This window comes from Curcuma longa, chromosome 21 (assembly GCF_044706935.1).
Source record: "Curcuma longa cultivar G26 ecotype Majalengka, Jawa Barat chromosome 21, ITB_CL_G26_1.1, whole genome shotgun sequence".
In the NCBI taxonomy this organism is placed as follows: Eukaryota; Viridiplantae; Streptophyta; class Magnoliopsida; order Zingiberales; family Zingiberaceae; genus Curcuma; species Curcuma longa.
In genome coordinates this window covers 13,166,079-13,193,348 of record NC_133881.1, presented here as the reverse complement: position 1 = coordinate 13,193,348, position 27,270 = coordinate 13,166,079, and the positions used below count along the sequence as shown (strand labels likewise).

The following is a 27,270-nucleotide window of genomic DNA, read 5'->3' as shown; positions in this document are numbered from 1 at the left end:
TTTTTTTGTGATTTTTTTTTTGATTGTTGTTCGATCGTTAACGCGAGTTTAACAATTGATTAGTGACCAAAATTTCGATCGCTAAATATGATTATTTTTTAGTGAGATCCTACTATTACAACTGTTAGATTGGATTGCTTTCCTCTATTGGGCAAAAATAGTGGTTCTACAATTGCATAGCTTGCTTGTTGGCTCTAGGGTTGTATTGTGATGCCAATTTCATCGAGGGAATTCTCAGTTTTCAAAATTTACAACATGTCAGGCACCAACTTCATCGACAACATCATCCACTTCATCATTGTCATAAATTGGATCATCAACTATGTCAATCTTATCGTTCATATCTTTCTTAAGAAAATTTTTATTCAAATTAAAATAAAAGAACTTACGACCTTTTAAGATCTCGGGTATTATGATCACAGTATGAAACTTCCTCAGTTGGAACTTGTCTGTCACGATTTCGACCACGTACCTCACGATCTTCAAGATCTCGCGTTGTTAGACGCTTGGATAACTCCGTAACTTATCTCTGTAGATCTTCAAAATATATTATCTCGGGTGCTACGATTATAATGTGAGATTTTCTATCTATCATGATCATGACCATAACGACCATTTATGGGATCTAAGAACTCTGATACTAACTAATGTCTGACGGAATAACAATATAATTATCGTACCAGCTGTATTAATTCTGTTAGTTTGACTACGAACGTCGAAATTAATTTTCTAAAATCTATTAATTCAAAAAATATCAAAAAATGAGAAAATAAATGACATTGTTGAAAATATTATCTATCAATAACTTTCTAACATCATAAAAAGCTAACATCAACTAAATAATCCTATCTGATAAAAGATAAAGATAAAATATTATTAAAAATATTTTAAATATTAAATAATTTTAAAAATTATCAATAATAATAATAATAATTTTCAAATCCTCTTACATCATCATCATTGACTCATAGTCGAGTGAATAGAAATCTTCGATTATGATCGCCAACCGAAGCCGACCCGAGATTGGGTGAATGGAAATCTTCATGAACAGTAGCTTTATCCAAAGATTATGACTCCCAATTATTACGAAAGTTTTGGATTCCAACTTTGCATAGTGCTTAAGAAAATTCTAGTGGTTATCCTTTAGAATTAAAAACATTATTAATTATCAGCATGGACCAAACTAGCTGTAAGTCACATCTGATCCTAATCACATTGTCAACTAAAAGTATATATGCAACCATTAGATGCTAAAAACGACATTGAATTATTAATGCCGACTACTAATTTTTAAGCGTGTGATGGAGCTTGGAATGTTTAGAATACCTTCGTATGTGCCGGTCCACTATGAACCATCTTCATTATTGCATGCCTTTGTTCATCACCAATGAAGAAGAAGTGAGCTTTCTCCATCACCAATGAAGAAGTCAGCTTTCCCCACTACCGATGTTGACAGTTAACGAAGATTCCAATCGATGACCTTACACGCAATTTTTCCAAAAACCAAGTAAAAAAATCAGCTGCACGCATGACTCAAGAATCCTTAGAATTTTGCAACGTAATTTACTGCACATCACCATGCAGAGGCATGGTGAGCACGGAGCACTATATATAGAGCGCCAGACTGCCTTTTCAAGAGCATCACCAAGCTCTTCTTCCTCTTAATTAAGAGACATCTAGCTAACTAGCTAGCGTTGCATTTGTAGGGCGCCATGGCCAAGTTCTCAAACGGCTGCGTGGTCGTCGCGCTGATCTGTCTCCTCGCTCTGCTTTCGCGTACTGGGAACGGGCAGCTCTCCTCCACGTTCTATAGCAGCTCGTGCCCTAATCTGCAGAGCATCGTCCGATCGGCCATGAGGCAGGCCGTCAACAGAGAGAGGAGGATGGGAGCATCCATCCTCCGCCTCTTCTTCCATGACTGCTTTGTCAATGTATGCAATATTTATTTAATGATTAGTATTTTTCTTTTAAAAAAAAAGGTGTTTTGTTACATGGAAAAAAGAACTACTTTCTGTATTTAGGGCTGTGACGGCTCGATTCTGTTGGACGACACGTCGAATTTCACCGGAGAGAAGACCGCCGGCCCAAATAACAACTCTGTCCGTGGCTACGACGTCATCGACACAATCAAAACGAACGTCGAATCCGCTTGCCCTTCCACTGTCTCGTGCGCTGACATTCTTGCTGTTGCTGCCCGAGACGGCGTAGTCTTGGTCAGTTCGTATGTATATATATATATATACACATGCTACACATAATGCATAAATAGTAACTATATTTATAAAATTGTTTTTGGATCGATCAGTTCGACTGGATTCGTTTGCCCAATTAGATTTTTCCAGTATCGCCGGTATTCCTGTTTCGGAGTTTTGTTTCTTTCCATTTCCATGATAAAAAAAGTCAAACCTGTCGAGTCAACCATTCATTCCTTAGACAATACCAAAAATGTAAAATTTTGACCGAACGACAAAACAGATGAATTTCTTTGACAATTTTAGTAAATTACATGATGTTCCAATTGCAATTTATAATTAACAGCTCGGGGGACCGACGTGGACGGTGCAGCTGGGGCGGCGGGACGCCACCACCGCCAGCTTCAGCACTGCCAACAGCGACCTCCCCAGCCCGGCCTCCAACCTCAGCCAGCTCATCTCCGCCTACTCTAACAAGGGCCTCAACGCCCGCGACATGACGGCGCTCTCCGGCGCGCACACCATTGGCCAGGCCCGCTGCGTCACCTTCCGGGACCACATCTACAACGACACCGACATCGACTCAGGCTTCGCCACCCAACGCCAGCGCAACTGCCCGTCGGCCTCGGGCAGCGGCGATGACAACTTGGCCCCGCTGGATCGCCAGACGCCGGTGGCATTCGGCAACGACTACTACGAGAATCTGGTGGCGCAGAAAGGCCTCCTCCACTCGGACCAGGAGCTCTTCAACAACGGGTCGCAGGACTCGCTGGTGCGGCAGTACAGCAACAACAACACGGCCTTCTCCAGCGACTTCACGGCGGCCATGATCAAGATGGGCAACATCAGCCCACTCACTGGAACAAGTGGAGAGATTCGTGTGAATTGCAGGAAAGTCAACGGTTAAATAAGCTATATATAGGCCATGCATGCGTCTTCTATACGTACGTAATCAATTAGCGAGTCTCAACTAAGTCAAACTAGTATTGCAAATGCAGGAATAAGTACGGAGTTCCTAATGATTGATGTCATTATCTTTCTCAGTGCAACTGTCACTCTTATTATCTATATGAAGATCCACTTTACTACTTTATTGAGTTGATATTATGGAAGAAGTCAACATTTTAAGTGGATGATACGAAAATCAACGGTTAGTAAACTTTAAAAGGAATCATGAAATGCTACTTTTTGGAGGTTGATCTTGTTGGATATTGGAGCCTTAACGGACTAATACAATTTTATAGAAAAATCAGAATACCATCAATTGATGAAAGTCGTAATTGATTTCAAAATCGAAATCTACGTTTTACATAAATAGATTTAGACTATTAATTTGCTCAAAATCGATTAAAGGTGAATGAGAAATTAATTGTTTAAAGTCAAACTCAAAATAACATTAATTGTTAATTAATATTATATATAAGGAAATGCACGAGGAATAGTCCCACATTGAAAATTTTTGATGGGTTTCCTTTCCTTATTAATGATGCTGTGTTACCTTATTAATGATGCTGTGTTAATGAAGTTTACATAAAAAAATCATGTGCTCTCTTTTCAGAGGCGAGCAGGTGCACGCACCTGTGAGCCCGCCACTCGCCATGTGCGCAATGGGCACTTTGTAGGCGTACTTTGCACTTCGTACGCGTCGTCGTGAGGAGCTTAAATTTATGTTCCAGATAACATTACAGTGCATATGTGGCACTCGGATAACGTGTTAGGTTCACATGTGATGTGGCATCCGCGTGGGCTAAGAGAGATAACTGGACTGCTGACTGGGCCAACGGATGGCAACCGTTGATCAAAGAGGTGTAATGGATTGTATGTGATTCAATCTAAAGTGTTGGATTGCGAAAAGTCACGATCTGACCGCTTGGGATGAGACTTGATCTGAAGCATCAGATCGAATGGATCATTAGATCCAGATCCGATGACAAAAAGAGAGATCTGAAGGGTTGTGACACTGATGGATGAGATTAAAGTGGGGCTAGCTCCGCCACTGATGGATGAGATTAACATGGGTTATGTGAACGGTTACAATCCTCCAGATTCCGCCACTGATGGATGAGATTAACATGGGTTATGTGAACGGTTACAATCCTCCAGATTGGACGATCCAGATCGATCCAGCCCAAAGAACACATCCTCTCACCCAAAGGGTATTCAACCTCTTCATTTGGTATAAATAAATCCTTTCAGATTGGAAATTTCATCGATCAATTCATCGATTCTACTCTTCCTTGTATATTTATCTCATCTAGTGCATTAGGAGTCCAAAAAGCCTACGAGAAGGTTCGTCGGTCTCGAAATTTGGAGTGCTACTATTCCGAGACATTTGTCGTTGTATCTTGGGAACGAATTGCTACTATCCGTTAGCACCATAGCGGAGCAATATCGTTTACGGAGATAGTATTGAACACTAACTTCGACGATCCGTATCAGTTTGCGTACTCCCGGAACTACCGGAAACAACAAATCCTGTAAGCCACAAATTAATCATTCCATCTAAATTTTAATCATTAATTCTATAAACAATCCAAGACAATTATATCATAACAGCACCGTCCATCTTAATCTGTAATTTATTGATGGAGCAGATCGGATCAAATTGGACTCCTGATCGGATTAGGTCCAAAACTCTCTCCACAGATAAGGACGAAATTAAATTGCCTCCAATCACGGAGCATCATGTACCCCTTATCTACAGCTTGACATGCGGTATCACTGATTTCTTAATTCATCATCAATGGCCAAAATTTCATCCTCCACAACACTCGAATATCTTATTGAGGGTCGGGTCTCCATAGAATTTAATTATGTTCAAGTATCTAATGGAAGTGATCCTCGTAAATATGCATTAGAAAAATTAAGGTTTAAATCACTAGATAGCCACAGTCAAAACATATATACATATACTAATATATATCTTTTCTCTTAAGTATGATCAGTCTGTAGGGGGCATGTTACTTTGGACACCCCTTCTTCAAGTACTTTATAAATTTGTAAACTTGTAGAAAAATTATATTGTGTTTTGCATGGATCCCAAGGGCTGAGGTTATGTTTTTCCCGTAACACAATAATTAACTTCATAGTTAATCTAGATCATCTTGATTCCTTTTAGCAAGGTGAGACTATTGAGTCATTTGTATTTGCTTTAATGATTTTAATTAATGATCAAGTACTCACTGTGGGAAAAATGATCAATAAAAATGATTTTTTTAGCTGGTAATTCTTATTTGGTCGAGACTTAACCGGTAATCTATGATCGATAAATTTTATTCCCCGACTATTATTTTGACCATTATTTTTAAAAAATATTATCGGCCAAATAAATGACCAATATATCTTCTTTAAAAGATATATTTGGCCGATAATTTTTTAAAGTAAATGAAAGGTAAATATTTAAAAAATACAAATTAAATATGTATTTGGCTGGTAATTTTTTAGAAATTTTACTAGCTAATATATATTTAGTTAGTATTTTCAATTGAGTTATCGGCGAAAATACATTTAGCTATTAAATTATTTTTTAAAATGTTAAATTATTTTTATCAATTTATCAATCATTTTAATAAAACATAAAATAAAAAAACTACTTAAATAATTAATAAGAAGTGAATTTCACACAATATTAAATTATACAAAAATGATATATAAAAGAAACTAAATGTCAAATAACTAATAAAAAAATACTACAATAAAAGATCAAAAACTATTTAGACGATAATCTTCAGAGTCCACGATGAAGGAAAACATCACCTCTATTCCTGCTGCAGTTGAATGGAGGGAAGCCCTTGATTTCATATATATTTTGATGCAAGCATCCTCTTTTACAACATCATTTGCATCAACCTTAATTAGCTAGAACTATTGGTGGATCATTTTTACTCCAGATTGATATTGCAACCTTCTCATACTACAAATACTTGGGGATAATAAATTAGGGATCGAGATTGTCATTAATTATAAGAAGCATTATCATTCTGGAATTGAAAATAGCAATTACTAGAATTACTGATATTTGATAAACCGTTAACAAATTCTCTTAACCACATGAATGGCTATTGCAACCCATTTGTACTGTCTAGCTACATGCAAAAATCATGCCGACTTTATTTAATTTGTCAAGTCAATGAACGATGAGAAAAATATAATCCCCTTGGTCACATTCTAAATGCAGGAGGGTGTGTGAAGGGATAAAGACTAAGTTGACCATGAGCATATCAAAAGTAATTGCATCAATACCATCAAGCTCAGTAATATTTATTATATTCAGATTAGAAATTAACCATTCAAACGAATAAGAAAAAAAAAAGATGAAAATGGATGACAGACGAGAGTGTCCAAGCATATATATATATAATATAGAAGCCTAAAATACAAAATTATGCACTTTTGTTTTAGCTTGTAATCAATTTCATAATTTATAACAAGGACGTATTGTACCAATAATGTAATAGCCAACTTATTAAAAACCTAATAATTTCATGAATAGATATTATTTGAGTGTTAGAATAATTTTCTGCAATACAATTTAAGTTGACATCAAATGGATCAACCATCATCAACAATATTATATGAATGTCTAATGTTGTTCTCATTGAATTGTAATTCTATTATTAGAATATTTATTGAATTCAATTCAGTTCTATCAGATTGTTGATTGGCCGAATCCATAATAGTACTATCATGAACAATGAGTGTACTTTTTTTAAAATTGTAATTGATGTTCAGTGTCATCATTAAGTACTTTTGAATAATTCTAAAAAAATCTTTAATTTTATTTTTATACCTCTGCATAATTCTATTCCACTCTATTATCCAACTTTGGAGAAACTTTAATAGCATATCACAAAAATGATTAGACTAACAATTAAGTACTTTAATTTGCATTAAGTTTACCAAGATTAAGCTAAATGTCTTCATCTTATTTGCTCCTGAATACAAATCTTAGTTGGCTTCTTCAAATAATGATTTCGAATGTTACATTATTGTTACTATTATCCATGTCAATTTGTCTACTTTCTTGCATAACTCATTCTAAGTCAAGTAAGTTGTCTAATGTATCAACAATTTCATAATTTATAACAAGGACGTATTGTACCAATAATGTAATAGCCAACTTATTAAAAATTAAATAATTTCACGAATAGATATTATATGAGTGTGAGAATAATTTTTGCAATACAATTTAAGTTGACATCAAATGGATCATCACCATTATCAACAATATTATATGAATGTCTAGTCTTATTCTCATTAACTTATAATTTTGTTATTGGAATCTCTACCGAATTCAATTTAATTCTACGAGGTTGTTGATTGGCTGAATCCATAATAGTATCATGAACAATAAGTATACTATTTTCTAATTGTAATTGATGCTCAGAGTCATCATTATCAAGTACTTCTAGATAATTTCAAGAATATCCTTAATTTCATTTTTATACATTTGCATAATTCTATTCCACTCCATTATCCAACTTTGGTGAAACTTTAATAGCAAATCAAAAAGATGATTAGACCAACAATTGAGTACTTTAATTGTGCATTAAGTTTACCAAGAAGCTAAATATCTTCATCTTTTTTGCTCCTGAATACAAATCTTAGTTGGCTTCTTCAAACAATAATTTCGGATGTTGCAATATTATTGTTACCATTATCCATATAAATTTGTTTACTTTCTTGCATAACTCATTCTAAGTCAAGTAAATTGTTTAACATACCAACAACTTTTGGATCCTCAGGTCTCATTTCATTTATCTCATAATCATTGTCAATATTAATTCTTACATCTGTATTCTCAAATAGATCTACAATCTCTTCATCATGATTAGTTCATATCAAATAAGTTTGATCAAATTCATGTAGATGAATGAGTCTTTACTATTTCAAGATCTCTAAACTTTAAATTTTGATATAAAATTCAAGAATATCTAATAACCCGCTATGTGATAAGCTGTAAAATCTATAAATTCATGAACTCTATTTTTATACCTCCGACTAATTTTATTTCACTCCATTATTTAACTTTGGAAAAACTTTAATAGCATATCAAAAGAATGATTAGACCAATAATTGAGTACTTTAATTTGTATTAAGTTTACCAAGAAGCTAAATGTCTTCATCTTATTTACTCTTGAATACAAATCTTAGTTGGTTTCTTCAAACAATGATTTAAACACCTTGGATGTTGCATTATTGTTATTATTATCCATGTCAATTTGTCGATTCTCTTGCATATATAACTCATTCTAAGTCAAGTAACTTATTCAACATATTAATAAATTCTGAATCCTCATGTTCCACTTCATTTATCTCATTATCATTTTCAATATTAATTCTTACATCTAAATAAAATCTTAAACTGAAATGAAACCAAAAATAATAATAACTAGCTAGGATTTGAATTGGACTAAAATTTGCATTTACACATTAAATGCAAGTGTATATTTGACGATCGATATAGATGATCCTTCGATCTGCAGAACAGAGATTTTATAAATAAGAATCAATATAGACAAGGAATTATTAGGAAATTCTTTATGGAAAGTTTGTACCAGGAGAAAAAAAATGGCAACCACTATCAGTTTAGTGGTTCCTGTTCAAAATTGTAAGAACAGGATTCTATCACAAGAAGAAAACAAGAGGAAATGCATGCACTATATTAATAAGATAAAAAAAAAAAGGAAAAGAGTACCATTTACTGTTTTCTTTGGTGAAGGGAGGAAGAAGAAGGCACCGGACGGAGGATGAATGTCGAACAGAGGATGTCGCTGCTCCTTATTGATTCGAAATCGAACGGAGGATGAGGATGAATAGAGCCGAATAGAAGAAAAGGAATGGTTTTTTGAGCGTGAAGTTTAGGATTTCAGAAAAAAAATGATAATCCCAGTTAGTCGCATTAACTCGATCCCTAGGTGACTGGCTCGGTCCCACGGAAGCTTCCCACTGGCCACCAGGGTAAATCGGAAAGCGCATACAGCGGCCAACCCAAATGTCCAGCATCCTTTGATTGCGATCCCCATTTGGAGGAAAATTCCTGCAAATACGCCATAGCTGGGGATCGAACCGCGGGTGCCTGAGTGACAACCTGGATGTCCTACCGCGGCACCATGGCCCCAGGGACAAGTTTAGGATTTCAGAGCTCAATGAGGAAGTGGAAGGGTTTCAGCGCGATGTTTGCTCTGTTTACTTGGGAGAACGGATTTAAAAAACTGAAAAAAAAAATTTCACTGTTTACTTTGTAAAGGAAGGATTATTTATCCTTTTACTTATTACAAAATAATAGACGGACGGATTTAAGAATCCGGCCAAATCAGACCCCGAGCACCCCAAATACATTTTCTCAATTTCTTTCTTTCTTTCACCTAGATCTACTTCATTGGTGGTTGATCTGCTTCATATAGGAAGGAAAGAAGTTCAAGATGTCCACACAAATCGCAGCGAACGGAAGAAACCCTCTCGTGTTGAATTATCTGCAAATCGACCCCGAGCAACTCAAATACATTTTCAGGCGTTTGAACCTCCTGACTCAAAATTCAATGTTTAGGATCAGTCGATTGCTATTACCTAGCAATCGACTATTAGTCCTATTTTAACTTTTTCAAAATCAAATTCTAACTCAATTCATATTCGAATTTGGTCAATCTTGGCTAAGAATTCATTGTACTGGATTAAGATAAATAGCACACCCAAATTGGAACATCCAGATTAAAAAAATATATAAAATGCATCAATACACCTAAATTAATTAATAGCGTGAGTATAACAATCTAATTAAACTAATGGGATGCTTTCAAACACTATCACTGTTCTTATAAATATGAATGAAATTAAGCTAGCTAGGAAGATCAATTACTAAGAATTTACGTTGAAACCTTAAATTTTGATTAAGCCCTTGGAGAGCTTTGAGCAGTACCAGCTGAAGCATTTGATGGTAAAACAAAATATCTTGTTAGTATTTTTTGAGTGCCAAAACTCAGTAAAAGCTTATATATATAATTAATAACGACTCCATTAATGGAATAATTCAATGTCCTCCAATTGACTCAAAAATGGCTCTAGTCTACTAAATGACCAGTTGTTGAAAGCTAATCACCTCCATCCGATCGATTACACAAGCCTCTAGTTGATTACAAATAATTATATTATGATTAATTAATTAGTCAAATATTTCTCGAATAAATAGATCAACTAGACATTTTTTAGTCAAATGAAGGTGATTGTGATCACCTCCAACTAACTAGCAACTTGCACGTACAATCTCCTGTTACTTGGCTAACAACTCGTCATGCATGAGCTTAAATAAAGGTCCGAGAATGAGCTAGCTAGTCAATCGACAATCCCCTAATCAAAGGCTCCACAACTATAGGCCATTATGTAGTTGACTCTTACCTAACAATTAGACATCAATGCATGCACCAAGCAATCTAAGCTAATTAATGCCTAATATATTTTGAATCTTTACAATACACATAATACATAAATAAAAACACAAATTAAATCTAAATTAAATTTTACTATAACACATTAAAATAATACGGTGAAACTCGATCCAATTGCCATTTGATTTGTTAAGCGTTGGGAAAAAAACAGTCGAAATTTTGGTGAGCAATCATGCGCCAAATACGTCAAGGCTTCCATTAATTTAAGTTCTCCAATTATTAACACATTATTGTCCTTGCTCGACAGTAGGACAAAATTCAAACAGCCCAGTTTCAACCTTTTAGTCGACCATTAATCACGCCTAGATATATATCGACCTGCACCAGCTAATTATCATTATTATTAAATCGTGGTCGCTGTCATCTTCTTCTTCAACCTCAACTTCAAGAAAGGCTTTGGCAAGTGCACCATATTAAAAGCTTTGTGAAGTTGACTACCAACATTTTCATTGTCATCACCTTTTAACGATTTTGAAATAGGGCCGACAATATATGTTTGTCAATTTTTGTCGGAGGGAACAGAGTGGTCGAGTCACCAACTACCGTGCCAAGTGACCGAGTTTCAAGTGGTCGACTGTCGTCGAGTGCCAAGCCGAGAGCCGACTGCCGAGTGCCAAGCCGAGCCGAGTGGCCGACTGCCGAGATGAGTCGCGAGAGCCGAGTGTCGAGTTACCGAGCCGAGTGGCCGACTGCCGAGACGAGTCGCCGAATTGCCGAGTTCGAGTTATCGAGCCGAGTGGCCGACTGCCAAGACGAGTGGTCGTGCCGAGTGGCTGACTGCCGAGTGGCTGAGTGGCGATGGCCGAGTGCCGAGAGCCGAGTGGTGAGTGGCGACTACCGAGATGCCGAGACGCCGAGTGGCTAATTGCTGAGACACTGAGTTGGCGACTACCGAGTGCCGAGAGCCGAGTGGCGACTGCCGAGACGCCGAGTGGTCGAGGCCTGCGTTCAACGCAATTTCTTTAAAACAGATTCGTCCCCTTCGGCGTTGCTTAGAGGTCACGACGAACGTCTGTTTCCCAGAATATAACGACTGGACCGACAAAACAATCAAGCACAGATCGTTACTGGCGAACCGATTACACCCAAAAGCTATCAGTGGGGGAAGCAGAGGAAAAGGAAGCGAGGGATCGAGAATGCTCTTCTGTGGTCTCCCATCGCTTCCTCTTTTATAACCTCGCACCATATCTACCATTAATTGGAGATTAATGGTATAATTGATGGCTTGATTTGAAACGGTAGGTAATTAACTCTGGCCGTTTCAACGCCAAGTAATAACTCTCGACCGTTTCACCACAACCACCGTTATAAAAAATGGAACGGGATGACAAAATGTTGGTTGATCTGCTTGGGCAAATTATGCCTTGACGGGTCCGACATTTGACGCGCGCAAGTCGCGCTCGCACAAGTTGTCTTGCGAGTAGTACAATCCAAGCCCTAAATTTGCACCCCTCCTGCGCACCCACGCATGAGAGAGAGCCTCTCCCCATGCATTTGTTCATAACATTAATGCTTGTGATACATTATAAACCAACCAAGTTGCCCCTCAACTATCAATGTGGGACTAAAACCCCTCCATATGAGGGCCTTGTTTCCATTCACATTTCCAACACAATATCCATAGGTGCAAGCTCAGAGAATGAGGTTGACAACGCTGATAAGGCACTTCTTGTTGCATCTTTTGTGCTATAATCTATCTTGTGGTCTTTCTCAGCTTCATTGGATTCACTAGAATCCTCGTCAGCTTACCTAAAGTTTTGTTTGCCACCTTGGAGTTGAGATTAGAAACCTTATTATGACCATATCTGCCTTGTGTTGTGATTCCTCCACCTTCTGTTTCCAGATATTCTTTATCATGTGGAAGTTTATTCTCTTCCAAACATGCATCATATTCCTTCTTACTCTCTGCATTGTGACTTCACCATCATGGTAGATATCAGCCTTGCAATTTGTGGTGTCATCAATAGATTCAAAATGATTGACGACACTAGATTTTTTGAAGACCTCTATTTTTTTTTTTTGAGCCTGATCTTCTCTAAAATAGATGAAATGGGTGTCTGAACAACCGAAATAGGCTAAAAAGAAGTGTCTCTGATTTTCTTCTTCCCAACGCCTATGATCCTCCTCCATGATTGCTCTGCAATGCCTACCAAGAACCTCCTCATCATAAACAGCCTCCACATCCGAGTTTGCCCGGTGATTATTATTATGTTGGATCAGATTTCCTTTATTTTGGCTTTCCAACATCGCTATCATCCTCTCTTTTAGCCGATCCATAACCAAGTCAAACTTTCTGTCAACCATCTCTCAAAATCGCTACTCCATAGCATGATTAAAAATGTTATCGACGTGTTGTTGTCTTCTTGGAGGCATGATTCCATAATATCAACCTTGCTCTGATACCAATTGATACAGCAAAAAACTATCGAATCTGTTGATTCACGCTTGAATACCAAAAGCACCATTAGGTACACTTTCTCGAGCATCATTAAGTACACTTTCCATAGCACCATTATGAATCTTTCTTAAGCACTATTATGAGGTTTCCCGAATAGCATTTCCAGTCTAATAGATTTCAATCAAAATGGTCTTAACTTCCCATAGGAATATTATTTTTAAGCATCATTTTTTTATTAGAAATATAATTAGACATTCATGGCTTTCTAATAATATATGGTTTGTCCTATAATTCGTTCCCAATAAAAGCATATTAATAGTTGATGTTTTGATCAAATTTCTGTGGATAGTCTAGTTATCAATCAATGAATGAGTTGACATCCATGCTCCTCAGAGAAAACTACTAAAAGAGATGAAGAGATCTAAAAAGTACTCCAAAAGATGATTAGAATGACACCGAAAATGAATCCTGATAAGTCACTCTGATGCTCAAGTTAGAATTTTATGAGAAGGAGAATAATGGTTAGGGGAGAATTAAAGTTTCATGTGCGCATACTTGTTCCCACAGGCTTAGGCGAACTTTTAAAGAGTGATTCTTGCGCCCATTCTCCAAAGCACGCACCTCCCTTTTCGGCATGTTCCGAAATACGCATGATCGTATATGGTCTGTTCAGAGATACCCGCTCCTGCTGCTCACATCTTTCGGGATATGTGTTAATGTTTTCCTTTTTTAGGGAGAACCAGTCTTTACGGATGAACTAGTCAAGCGGGCCTAGGTAAAGACGGAAGAAAAAAATGGAGGTTGACAATCAAGACTGAATTGAGGTTGAGGTCTACAATTAAGACCGAGCTAAGGTCAGCAATCGCAACCGAGTTGAGGTTGACAATCAAGACTGAAAGGAGGTCAGCAATTGAGACCGAGCTAGATATGAGATCATGCCATTGAGACCGAGCTGGATATACGAACAACCATTGAGACCGAGCTAAGGTTGAGCTCTGCAACCGAGACTTAGCTAAGGTCGGCAACTTGAGATCGAGTGACGTTGGCTGTCAAGACCGAGCCGAGTTTGACATCCAAGATTGAGAGAAGGTTGACAATCGAGATCGAGCTGAATATGAGGTCGGCCATTGAGACCAAACTGCATATGAGGATGGCCACTGAAATCGAACTGGATATGAGGTCAATCACTAAGGCAGAGGTCACTGGTCGAGGCCTAGGTTATGTTCAAGATGGATTAGTGATGTGTCTCCGAATTGGTTAATTCGACTAGGTGTGGGTTCACGGCAGGTTTAAGTCTATTATCTCTGAGCCTCGTCTAGCTTGCCTTAGCTTGATTGATAGCTCGGCACGATTTCAACTGCCACGTGACATGTGGAGGCAGTAGCTTTCCTCCATATCAGTTGAAATTCATACAAAAATATGAGATGTCTTCTAGAGCTTTTATGTGTCATATACCTAACTACCTGAATTATTAAAAAAAAAAGGACAGCTTCGATTTGTTCAGCCCACACAAATTGAACACTACGTCCGCATTTAGTCTACGGAGATGAGAGAAAACACAAAGTATATATCACTTTCGCGGTCATGCACAAAACAAACAAACTGACTCTTGTTCTTCTTCTTCAGCAGCAGCAGCAGCAGCAGCACTAGCTAGCCACTTGCTGCATCCATCCAAAGCACGTGCATGCTGCGTTAGTCAAGGTGTTAGAAAGCTACTTTGGCATGTATCTGCTGCTTTGTGATGACTAAGAGTTTTGCAATCCCACGTACTGATGTAGATCGCTTCATGCTTCTTCCAGCTAATTAATTAAGTTTATCTGTATTGTTTTTTGTCGCCACGACAAATCTTAATAATAATGATAATTAGCTGGTGCAGGTCGATATCTAGCTAGGCGTGATTAATGGTCGACTAAAAGGTTGAAACTGGGCTGTCTGAATTTTGTCCTACCGTCGAGCAAGAACAATGTGCTAATAATTGGAGAAATTAAATTAATGGAAGCCTTGACGTATTTGGCGCATGATTGCTCGCCAAAATTCGACTGTTTTTTTTCCCAACGCTTAACAAATCAAATGGCAATTTTGGATCGAGTTTCACCGTATTATTTCAATGTGTTATAGTAAAATTTAATTTAGATTTTATTTGTGTTTTTATTTATGTATTAAGTGTATTATATATAAAGATTAATTAAAATATATAGGACATTAGCTTAATTAGATAGCTTGGTGCATGCATTGATGTCTAATTGTTATGTAAGAGTCTTTGATTAGGGGATTGTCGATTGACTAGCTAGCTCATTCTCAGACCTTTATTTAGGCTCATGACGAGTTGTTAGCCAAGTAACAGGAGATTGTACGTGCAAGTTGCTAGTTAGTTGGAGGTGATCACAATCACCTTCATTTGACTAAAACATGTCTAGTTGATCGATTTATTCTAGAAATATTTGACTAATCATATATAATATAATTAATTGTAATCAACTAGAGGCTTGAGTAGTCGATTGGATGGGGTTGATTAGCTTTCAACAACTGGTCATTTAGTAGACTAGAGGTATTTTTGAGTCAATTGGAGGTCATTGAATTATACCATTTAATGGAGTGCATAGTTATTAATTATATAAGCTTTTGGGCACTCAAAAAATACTAACAAAATTTTGTTTTACCATCAAATGCTTAATCAAGTACTGCTCAAAGCTCTCCAAGGGCTTAATCAAAATTTAAGGCTTCAACGTACTTAAATTCTTAGTAATCTTCCTAGCTTAATTTCATTCATATTTATAAGAAAAATGATAGTGTTTGGAAGCTTAATTTCATTCTTAGTAAAGTAAGATATTTAGTAAAACTAAAATATAGCAGTACTGTTAATACTGATTAAGCATGGCATTCTATCTAGATAAACTATGACACTGTAGTGGCAGAACCTGTCAATTAGATTTTCTAAAATGTCATACTTTATTATACAGTAGTTAATATTAAATCATGGTACTTACAAAATATCGACACTTAGTTACATCGAAGTGTGTCACCTACAATAATATTTACTAAAGTGTGTCAATTTGCACCTTTGAAGTGTGACATATGCAAACTTTAAAAATTCATAATAATACGTGTCACACATCTTTAAAAAAAATGCATGGTAAAGGTAGGCTTGCATTATAGCTAGTTATCCATAATTAAAAAAATAAAATTAAAATGAAGATCAATTTTAAAATTTACATGTGTTACACTATAGTGGATGTAGATATTATTCTTTAGTGCAACTATATAGGTACCACACTTTAATAATATGATGATATCATTATTTACTTGAACACAGACACTAAACCTTTTAATTAGTACTTACAAATTAAATATCATGCATGCTTTAACATAATTAAGTATCACATTTCAAGTATAAGTTTAAAATATATGCATAACATATATTGTGTATAAAAGTCTCCTCTTCACTAAATGTGTGTGAACCAAAGGATTATGACTCCAAGTTAGTTTTGGATTCCAACTTTGAATAGTACTTAAGAAAATTCTAGTAGTTATCCTTTAATTAGAATTAAAAACATTGTTAAAGCTAGCTATAAGTCACATCTGATCCTAATCACATTGTCAACTAAAAGTATGCAACCATTAGATGCTAAAAACGACATTGAATTTTAATGCTAGCTGACTAGCTAATTTTCAAGGGTATCATGGTTCGTGCATGCCCACCATGCACCATGTTCATTTTTGCATGCACTTTAATTTGTTCATCACCAATATCGAAGAAGTCAGATTTCTCCACTACCGATCGATGGTTCCAAGATGTCGACCTGTAACGACGATTCCAATCGATGACCTTACAGTACGCAAGTTTTCCACAAACCAATTAAGTCAAAAAATCAGCCCTGTGTCAAAATTCCTTAGATTTTTGCCACGTAATTTACTGCACCATGCAGAGGCATGCATGACGATCGATCGAGCATTGATAGCACTATATATAGAGCGGCCAGAGTGCCCTTTTAAGAGCATCGCCGAGCTCTTCAATTCTTTCCTCTTAATTAAGAGACGTCGATCGATCTCGCATTGCACTTGCAGGGCGCCATGGCCAAGTTCTCCAACGGCTGCCTGGTCGTCGCGCTGATCTGTTTCCTCGCTCTGCTTTCGCGTGCTGCGAACGGGCAGCTCTCCTCCACGTTCTATAGCAGCACGTGCCCTAATCTGCAGAGCATCGTCCGGTCGGCCATGAGGCAGGCCGTCAACAGTGAGCAGAGGATGGGAGCATCCATCGTCCGCCTCTTCTTCCATGACTGCTTTGTCAATGTATGCAATATTTATTTAATGATTAGTATTTTTTTTTAAAAAAAAAGGTGTTTTTGTTACATGGGAAAACGAACTATTTTCTGTATTTAGGGCTGTGACGGCTCGATTCTGTTGGACGACGCCACGTCGAATTTCATCGGAGAGAAGACCGCCGGCCCAAATAACAACTCTGTCCGTGGCTACGACGTCATCGACACAATCAAAACGAACGTCGAATCCGCTTGCCCTTCCGCTGTCTCGTGCGCTGACATTGTTGCTCTTGCTGCCCGAGACAGCGTAGTCTTGGTCAGTTCTTATATATATATAATACACATGCACTACACATAATGCATAAAAATAGTAACTATATTTATAAAATTGTTTTTGATTCGATCAGTTCGACTGGATTCGTTTGTCCAATTAGATTTTTCCAGTATCGCCGGTTTCCTGTTTCGGAGTTTTGTTTCCTTCCATTTCCATGCTAAAAAAAAGTCAAACCTGTCGAGTCAACCCTTGATCATTCCTTAGACAATACCAAAAATGTAAAATTTTGAGCGAACGGCAAACAAAAGCGCAGATGAATTTCTTTGGCAATTTTAGTAAATTAATTACATGATGTTCCAATTGCAATTTATAATTAACAGCTCGGGGGACCGACGTGGACGGTGCCACTGGGGCGGCGGGACGCCACCACAGCCAGCTTCAACGCCGCCAACAGCGACCTCCCCAGCCCGGCCTCCAACCTCAGCCAGCTCATCTCCGCCTTCTCTAACAAGGGCCTCACCGCCCAAGACATGACGGCGCTCTCCGGCGCCCACACCATCGGCCAGGCCCGCTGCGTCACCTTCCGGGACCACATCTACAACGACACCGACATCGACTCAGCCTTCGCCACCCAACGCCAGGGCAACTGCCCGTCGGCCTCGGGCAGTGGCGACGACAACTTGGCCCCGCTGGATCTCCAGACGCCGGTGGTATTCGACAACGACTACTACAAGAATCTGGTGGTGCGGAAAGGCCTCCTCCACTCGGACCAGGAGCTCTTCAACAACGGATCGCAGGATTCGCTGGTGCGGCAGTACAGGAACAACAACACGGCCTTCTCCAGCGACTTCACGGCGGCCATGATCAAGATGGGCAACATCAGCCCACTCACTGGAACAAGTGGAGAGATTCGTGTGAATTGCAGGAAAGTCAACGGTTAAATAAGCTATATATATAATATACATATATATAGGCCATGCATGAGCCTTCTATACGTAATAAATTTGCAAGTCTCAATTAAGTCAAACTAGTGTTGCAAATGCAGGAATAAGTACGTAGTTCCTAGTGATTAATGTCATTATCTTTCTCACGGCAACTGTCGTCACTTTTATAATCTATATGAGCATTCACTTTACTAGCTACTTTATTGAGTTGATATTATGTAAGAAGTCAACATTTTACAGTGGATGATCCGAAACTCAACGGTTAGTATACTTTAATAGGAATCATGAATGCTACTTTTTGAAGGTTATTCCTGTAAGCCACAAATTAATCATTCAATCTAAATTAAAATCATCAATTCTATAAACAATCCATATATTCAGAGGACTTGATCATATATGTACCCCTTATCTACAGCTTCACATGCAGTATCTAAGGACTGTCGGAAGCAAACTATCCTTGTCGATATTATTTCAATGATTTCTTAATTCATCATCAGTATCTAAACTGGCCAATGATTTCTTATTCATCATATCAATGGCCAAAATTTCATCCTCCAAAACACTCAGAATATCTTATTGAGGGCCGGGTCTCCATAGAATTTAATTATGTTCAAGTAACTAATGTAAGTTTTTCCAGTAACACAAATAAATAACTTGATAGTTAATCAAGACGATGATCTTGATTCCTTTTAGCAAGATAGATCTTCAACCGTACAATACAACAATTCCCTCGATGATAAGGTGAGGCTATATATTGAGTCGATTGAATTTGCTTTAATGATTGAGACGATTGAATTAAACCTTGGAGAAACTGTCATGAATTTTTGGGAAAATTCTTGGATATAATGGAGAAATTTGAGTCCTACAGCTGTTGAATTGGGTGCAACTCACTTATATCCCTTCCCACACTGATCGACAATATAATAATGTATATAATTATGGAGGTTCCTTGCTGGTTGTTCCACCTTCCACCATGAATATATATATATATATTTGCAGTTTACAATTTCAAATAACAGGTTGGAATGCAAAATATAATACATAGGAGTTGAAGTACGTATAATTTTAGTTCAAGGGATGTATAATTAATTAGATGAGATTTCTAGCTACTTATAGTCGCGCGCGTACGGCTGTGATCATTACTCTCCTTGGAAGAATTGTCAATGGTGCATCCCTAATGAAGCTTTAAAACAATCATAAGTCAAAATAGAGAACTTGTTAAAAGTTATGTTTCATGGAAGTTCCATCAAACATAGATAATAACCAATTAATGAATTAGGGACAAGATGATTTTACTCATATGTTTCACAATCACCATTAAGTAAGATTTTAAGAGTTCAACTTTGAGTTTCATTGTTTCAACAAGGATGTCAAACTTTAAGTGAATGGGAATTTAATAAAGAAAATTTATAAGAATAAACCAATGTGAACTTGACTTAGTTTTTGAGCCTAACAAATTAATGGATTGCTACATTAACAACAAAGCCTAAGCTTATAGACCATACAAACACCATTTAAAATATCAATGAAAATGCATGACGTTTTCCATTTTACCATCACTTAAGAACTTAGCTTGAGTTTTTACTCACAAAAGTACTGGCTGCATTGGCATTTGCCACCACCGTACAGATTTATTTCACAATAATTAAAACAAAACAAATAACCAGCCTTGAGCATCTAACTAAGATGCTAATAGATGAGGACCAGTAAGGGATTAAATCAGAGTATCTAGCTCAATAAAGAGGCGCCAACTGGTTAGACTTAGATAAATAAGTTGATCTAAGGAGTACTAAGTTGTTCAGAATCGAGCTGCTTCGACTTACAGCCTAGATGAACAAATGGAAGGAACAAGGAGCCTAGTTCAAGCATCAAGGATTTTCTTGGAGTTAATTGGGAAGCGTATGAGATTCAAGGAATTGCAGGGACGAATTGTCATTAAGCCTGATACAAGAGGAAGACGGCCGTGGCACACGTGCCCTCACTGGTGTCTTCGAAGGACTCACCCTGTAGCACATCAAATTACCCCTCAATTCTGACTAAATATGCAAGATGTTTGGAAGAACTGCTTTTCAGCAACAAGTAGTAAATTCAGGAAAAGAAAAAAAATACCTGATAGGCAAAGATCCCAAAATGATGCCACTACAGTTCAGAGCTAAAATTGCACTTTCGGCCTGACACATTTTACAGAACATGAACAAACTTAGACACAGCAGGCACACAATAAAATTGACAGCCACTGTTCCATGAACAGGAGTGGTATCCAAAAATACAATGATGAACAAATATAACTCTAAATGTAATAACATCTGTACTTGAATCCATTATGTTGTTAAATTTTGTCACCATTGGGATGTTATTCAGTATCAAAATCAGACCATCATTTCAGAAATCACCAAATTTTTACATATACGAGAGATTGTCTGACACACTTCGAAAGGTTTAGATGTTGAGAAAAAAAATCAAGGAAAGATTTTGTTACAAGAACTCCAAGAGAAGATAATTCTGGAGATGTAGTGTTTCATCTGAACAAGCAATGCTTTAATTTCCCAACTATTCTTGTTCACCACATGCATATTCATCCTACAATTATGATCTAATGTAAATCAATATAAACTTTAAGAGTCTATTAATTGGATGGAAGATATGAGGGATAGGAGGCAAAGAATTCTAAAGATAAACTCAAATAACGGAGCTCCATATAGGTAATTTTTTGAAAATATCTTTTTTCCTTCATATCGTCGATTTAAGTAATCAGACCACCCTAAAAGTTAATTTACTCCTATCCCTTGGCCCTTTGATAATATGTTTTTTCTTTGACTGCTTTACTATATCCTCAAACCACTTATAAGTTACAACCATATGCTTATTCCATCTTAAATTGTCCATCCAAATCCAGGTTGTCCCATTCACCTTTAACTCTGTTACTTAAACAAGACATACGGTTAGAGTGTTGAAGGAAGGGACATGCCCATGTCGAGCAGGGCCTGTGCTTGACTAAGCCTTTTAAGAGCCATGCCAGGCCATACATGGCCCACCCCATTTTGGGTTGTGTCAGGCAAATGTTGAGCTACCCAAGTGGCAACTCAACCCAAACCTTCATCCCAGAGGTGTCTTGTCAAGCTCAGCTTCGCTTGGGACCATAAAGTCCATTTTATCAAAACATTTAAAGTACATTCTAAAAAATACTTTAAAATTAATAAGAAAGCTAAAAAATGAATAAATATTATTATATGATATATGTTTCTTAAATCCTAATAAATATTTAATAGACTAATTAGTATTTTATATTAACTATATATGTAAATAAGTTTACACCATAGATCAGTGGCTTCAACAGTGACAAAGTGCAATTATTCCCCTTATACTTCTATTAGTAGCTAAGTTCTACAAACTATCATATAAACACAGCCATGCTAACCTGCATGTTGCGTAGGTATCACACCAAACAAACTGTAATGTGAGTAAACTTTTCGATACTGATGACAGGAAACTGATTCACTTAAGAAGCTATGAGGCAACTAAGAAAAACCACTGACTATGAAAAAACATAATATAACAGAGTGAACGATCAAATTAGTCTTTGAATTCTGAATGCATAAATATTACCTGAACAAATTCAACAAATGCTATGTGGGTTGTGTGTCTATTATCACCAAGGAGTCTCAGACGAGAAACCTAAACAAAAACAGAATGATTCGCTATTAATGTAACAATTACAATGATTATTCTTTATACCAGTTTGTAGGCGTAGACTGACCTCACCACAGAGTTGCTCAAACAAAAGTTTCACGTCTGTTTGAGTTGACTGCAGTAGCAAATAACAGAATGCTCATGAAACATTATTCCACTGAAACTGTAGGGTGGCAAATATTTTTCTGCTACATATTCTTTTCATAATGTAGTAATGGCAGATCAAGATAAATAGGTACCAAAATACTGAGCACAGACAATGACCTACCCTTTTATCAATGTTTGTGCAGTAAACTGTCCGAACAACCATTTCCTCTTCATCCTTGGACTACAAGATGTCACAACAGTTGATAATGTTCAGAGCAATCTAAATAAACAGTTGCAATTTGGGTGCAAATTGGAAAATCTTTATAAAAATCAGTAGCCATCCAAGCATGGAACAAAAATAGAAAGAATAGCTCACCCTTGGAAGAAACTTTGGATTCACAGGTAGAATAGCAGTCTTTGAAGGTAATACTTTCATTGGATAGTAACCAAGCATGGTACCACCAAGGTTCAAAGCTGCCCTCGCACCAGCTAAAGCAAATATCTATTGTTTTCATAATTCCATGACATATGTATTTTCATGAAAAGAACTTGAATTCAATTAACGCACCCCGGTCTGAGAACTCTATAAAGGCAAATCGCAGAACTGAATGAGGATCACTGCAAATACGACAATCAACTACCTGAGGCACATCAGTCTTAAGATGGTCAATAAAACGATTGGCCATTTTACTCTGCATTTCTACATTGCCAAACAAAAAAAGCAAGACAAGGGACATCAACTGAAAAAATAACAATAACATAAGAAACTAAGATTATGGATAGCACTCACTTTCTTTTTTAATAGGAACCAAACCAGTTTCTCTTATCTCACTTCGCACACTGATTAGCGAATATGTAGGTTCACTATAGTTTTAGATCAATTCAGCATCTAAAAGCATTCAAAAATTAAATTATATAAATTTTGCAGCAAAGGAAAAACAAATTACTTAGCAGAACACATTCCTTGGCAGCAAATTTTAGAAGTTGAAAATGTTCCAGGAAGATCTATACCTCTGAAGTCTGAGGTATAGAGAGCATCTTAAGGAGGTGCAAAGCCAATGAGTAGGAAAAATTAGAAGATTGGCATAAGAAAGAGTGGGAGTTCATCATTAATGAGTAATTTGAAGGTGAAACCAACCCATAGCTGTTGAAGGGCAAAATAGTCTATTGAAAACATATTTCTGAACAGCTTATATCAACTGTTCAAGATACAGAATAACATTAGCAACACTACAAATGTTTCTTAGTTGCTCCGTATAAACAGCTCAAACAGTGAACATCTAGATAATGTTATTTAGTGCATCTACTACAGTTTTGATTTAGTGACAGAGATGGCATCATGCCTACGTCTTATTTTGCCTAGAATGAAAATGAATGAAAAGTACCATAATTTCTGGAATATTATTTTGTGACTTAACAATTCCCATGTACAAGCAAATTCAACTTTAAATTATAGGCTGAATAATCTAGTGCAAGTTATTTCATGTAAAGAGGAATTAGTTGGCAGAACCAAGGTTTAAACTATTTGTCCACTTCCACTTAGTTGTTTACCTTCCTAGTCTACACTAATCTGAAAATTGAATTAAAACTATTAACAAATTGCAAAAACGTAATAAGTAATGACAACACCTCACTAATACCAAATTGAATGTTGGTTCTTGTAGCATCCTAGTGAGTTCAAGTCCATAATTTTCCCAAGACCCAGATTATATAACACTCTCAAGACATATTGTATTAGAACTAATTTCAAATCAAGATAAAGAGAAAACAAATTAAACTTATTTTTTTTTCAAAAATGGTTAGTATTCTGCTCAAATCAGCCTTTTTGCTCAATTTGGCAGAAGCCAAAACACATGCTCCCCTCATTTCCTCCCAATGAAGCAAAGGGAAAGGCCACCTAGGGAGACAATTCCAGAGGAATGTTACTGTAGCGACCTCCTTCCCTCATTGGAAACAAGAGCTAAAATATATTCAGAGAAAAATCACTGAAAAACAAGACAAAAACCATACAAGGCAATTATAGAGAGATGCCTACGGATGTGATACCACAATTGATCTCTATACTAGCTTGTATCACTACTATTGCCTAGATTATTTTGATCATAAAAAAGTGTTTTTGTCTCTCCCCTTGGTTCTGCAAATAATTTTTAAAATGTCTTTACTCTTTAGTTTAATTAGTTTATTCATGTATACCATCAACTACGGCAACATAAACTATTTTATCCCAACTATTTGGGGTTGGCTACATGAATCTCATCGCTCCATTGATCTCCATGCAAGTATGCAAATATGTATAATATTCAAATCAATCAAAGTAATCATTCATTAATTGATACTTTGCATTTTCTCTTCCAATTAATTCAACACGTCTAACTATACATTTATTGGTCATCTGTGGACATATGTATATCATCTTAATCTATCTTCTCTCATTTTATCATTTATTTACATCTTTTTACTCTAGAATATAATTTTTATTTTATCCTTTACAGTGACTTCAACGCATTTACTTTAGCATTACACCTCCACTTCATTAACTTTTTTATGCTTTATTAAATTTTTTTGCCATGTATAACTTGCTTCCTACCAGGCTAACAGCCCAACAATTTGATTTATAAAATACCGTAGGGCATACAACATTAGGGAAATACGATGATCAGACAAGACTTCACAAACTCCTCTCTAATACAACCGTGGAATCTTTATCTGGTTAATTATACCTTCATGAATACTGGTTCCTGTCTATTCAGTAGATTTGTTTCATGACAATCTTAAAGGAGGTAATTTAAATGGTCTTTAAATGATTAATAAAATAATTATGCATCATTATCTTCAACAAGTAACACTGCTGCTATCGGGATAGAGAAATGGACATGCAAAGTTTGAGTTCATCAATTTTCTACATAGATAAATAATTAACAAATAATGTAGTCACTTGAATCAACCCCCATGTACTGCAAGTCAGAAATGTTTCATATAGACAATTCAAGAAACTTACCTGACCATAGTTAGCAAATATTTCAGCAAGCTTCTCTTCAGTGACCTGATATACATAACATTAACATAATTAGCACCCGCTGAATGTAAAAAAAAAAAAAATCCAATACATAGATTGAAGTGATAAGAATGCATGAACTAGAAGAATATGACATTTTTTGGTAAAATTACTCACATGCTGATCTAAGTCGGATACATAAACAGTACGCCTAATGCTATCCTCCCTTCCATCTTTTCGAGCTCTATCATTCTTCTTCTTGCGTCCCTGATTATAGACATTCCACCTCTGGGAAACAAAGATGACAGAACACTTCCATAAAAGACTAAAAATAATTGCTTAAGCATCGTTGTTATGCTTTATACAAAATGAACTAGGAGAAAAAGGAAAGTTCACCCAATCGCGGATGTAACAGGAGGGGCCGAAATATCAATTGCACGAAGTCAAAATTTTAAGTGTTAACCCAAACCCTCGACGTATGACAAAGCCATTCAATTGTACATATCAGAAATAAATGGAACTACGAAAAACAAAATTAAAAGAAATTACTCGATAATTTGGCTGACTATTCGACGATCCATCGCTGCTCGAGTCCATCCTACTGCTTCCATTACAAAATCCACCCGATGCCTCGAAACTGGGCGCATCGGCCGAAAGCCGGCCGTCGGGTTTTTGGCAGCCGGCCGAATCGGCTGCAGCGTACTTGGAAGGGAAGAACTCCTTCGCGGCCGGGTTCAATGTGGAAAGCAAATCAACCAGCTTCCGCACATCGCTCTGGTATTCCGCCTCGGCCAATTCCTCCGGCTGGCGTCCGACGAACGGATCATCCGCCCCGATCGTCTTCTCCGCCACCGCAGCCATTTTACCTGTTCTGAGTACCGGAAAACACGAGCAAGAAACCGATCGAACCTCCGCCAATTCGACTGACGGACGGCAGCGAAAAATCGAAGCGGTCGAATCAAAATTGGCTTTCGATCGCCATCGCCCGGGACCACTCTCGCTCTCAAGATGGGCGAGATGCAGATTTGACAGAAGGAGAGAGAGAGAGAGGATGAGGTTGAGCCCCGAAGACGACGCTATAAATAGCAAGTTTTTCCAACATTAAATACTTTTCACTATTAATTTCGGATTAAAATAAAATTCTTTTTATTTTATAAGAAAATTCAAACTTCTACAATATCAGTTGAACGGTAGTTCACTGGCTAAACAATACAATATTGATCGTAACCTACCTGACTCGAGTCCGGTTTGGTTAACCGATCTCTTCTTCTCAATTCACCAAACTGACTGGAACTACTACAGTAGGTAACTTGTTAATTACCAACCCACAAAAATTTTACCAAGTTTGCAGCAATATTACGAACTAAAATCAGATTAAAATAATAAAACTAATACACCTCAAAATTAAGTTTAAGCTAATATATTTTCAATTATACAAGAACTCCTCAAGAACAGAGAGCCACTCGTCTGGAGTGCACGCCAAGGAATGTCTCCGGAAAATCTAACAGTGCCAATTTGTCAACACCGTCGACGTTTCTTACAGTAGTTGATTACGGATGCGGCGCCGGCGACGTGGATTTGCCGGCATAGAAGAGTCGGACGGACTCCGGCGAGTCGTTGTGGCGCCAAGAAGAGTCCGACGGCGGAACGAGGCCGCGAGGTAGCATCGCTGAGAACGCGCCGCTCCGCGACCTGCCGTCATGCATGCGGCTCGTCTCCCTTCTCGCCCTCCGGGTGCGGTGCGGCCATGGCCGTGGCTTCAGGACATGGACGTGGCGGCGGCCGCCTGGGTCGTCTACGGCGCCTGCTCGGACGTCGGAGGAGGAGGAGGCGGACACAGAGAGCTGAGGGAGAGAGGAGAGGAGCAGAAGGAAGACGAGCAGGAGAAGGGAGGCCGAGGAATCCATTAGAGGACATGGAGGAGATAGAGGCAGAGTCCTGTTGGTTAAGAGGTGCAACAAAACAGGCAAGGCAAGGAGAGAGGTTG

The 27,270-nt window shown here is 37.4% G+C and overlaps 3 protein-coding genes across 3 annotated transcripts; 2 read left to right on the top strand and 1 right to left on the bottom strand.

Annotated features, from left to right (window-relative positions):
* Positions 1–1,659: 1,659 nt before the first annotated feature.
* On the top strand, positions 1,660–3,285 carry LOC141814302 (peroxidase P7-like). The gene is made up of 3 exons (XM_074702238.1): positions 1,660–1,931; positions 2,022–2,213; positions 2,539–3,285. The coding sequence occupies exons 1-3, from the start codon at positions 1,713–1,715 to the stop codon at positions 3,097–3,099; spliced, it is 972 nt and encodes a 323-aa protein (XP_074558339.1). The 5' UTR covers positions 1,660–1,712; the 3' UTR covers positions 3,100–3,285.
* Positions 3,286–17,057: 13,772 nt separating this feature from the next.
* Positions 17,058–18,617, top strand: LOC141814313 (peroxidase P7-like). The gene is made up of 3 exons (XM_074702249.1): positions 17,058–17,324; positions 17,415–17,609; positions 17,948–18,617. Exons 1-3 carry the CDS (start codon positions 17,106–17,108, stop codon positions 18,506–18,508), a joined length of 975 nt encoding a protein of 324 aa, XP_074558350.1. The 5' UTR covers positions 17,058–17,105; the 3' UTR covers positions 18,509–18,617.
* Positions 18,618–20,071: 1,454 nt separating this feature from the next.
* Positions 20,072–26,315, bottom strand: LOC141814436 (polyadenylate-binding protein-interacting protein 9-like). The gene is made up of 10 exons (XM_074702397.1): positions 25,833–26,315; positions 25,461–25,571; positions 25,287–25,331; positions 22,857–22,929; positions 22,665–22,777; positions 22,470–22,529; positions 22,269–22,316; positions 22,118–22,186; positions 20,621–20,682; positions 20,072–20,515 (listed from the first exon to the last, which is right to left on the bottom strand). The coding sequence occupies exons 1-10, from the start codon at positions 26,142–26,144 to the stop codon at positions 20,398–20,400; spliced, it is 1,011 nt and encodes a 336-aa protein (XP_074558498.1). The 5' UTR covers positions 26,145–26,315; the 3' UTR covers positions 20,072–20,397.
* Between the last annotated feature and the right edge of the window lie 955 nt (positions 26,316–27,270).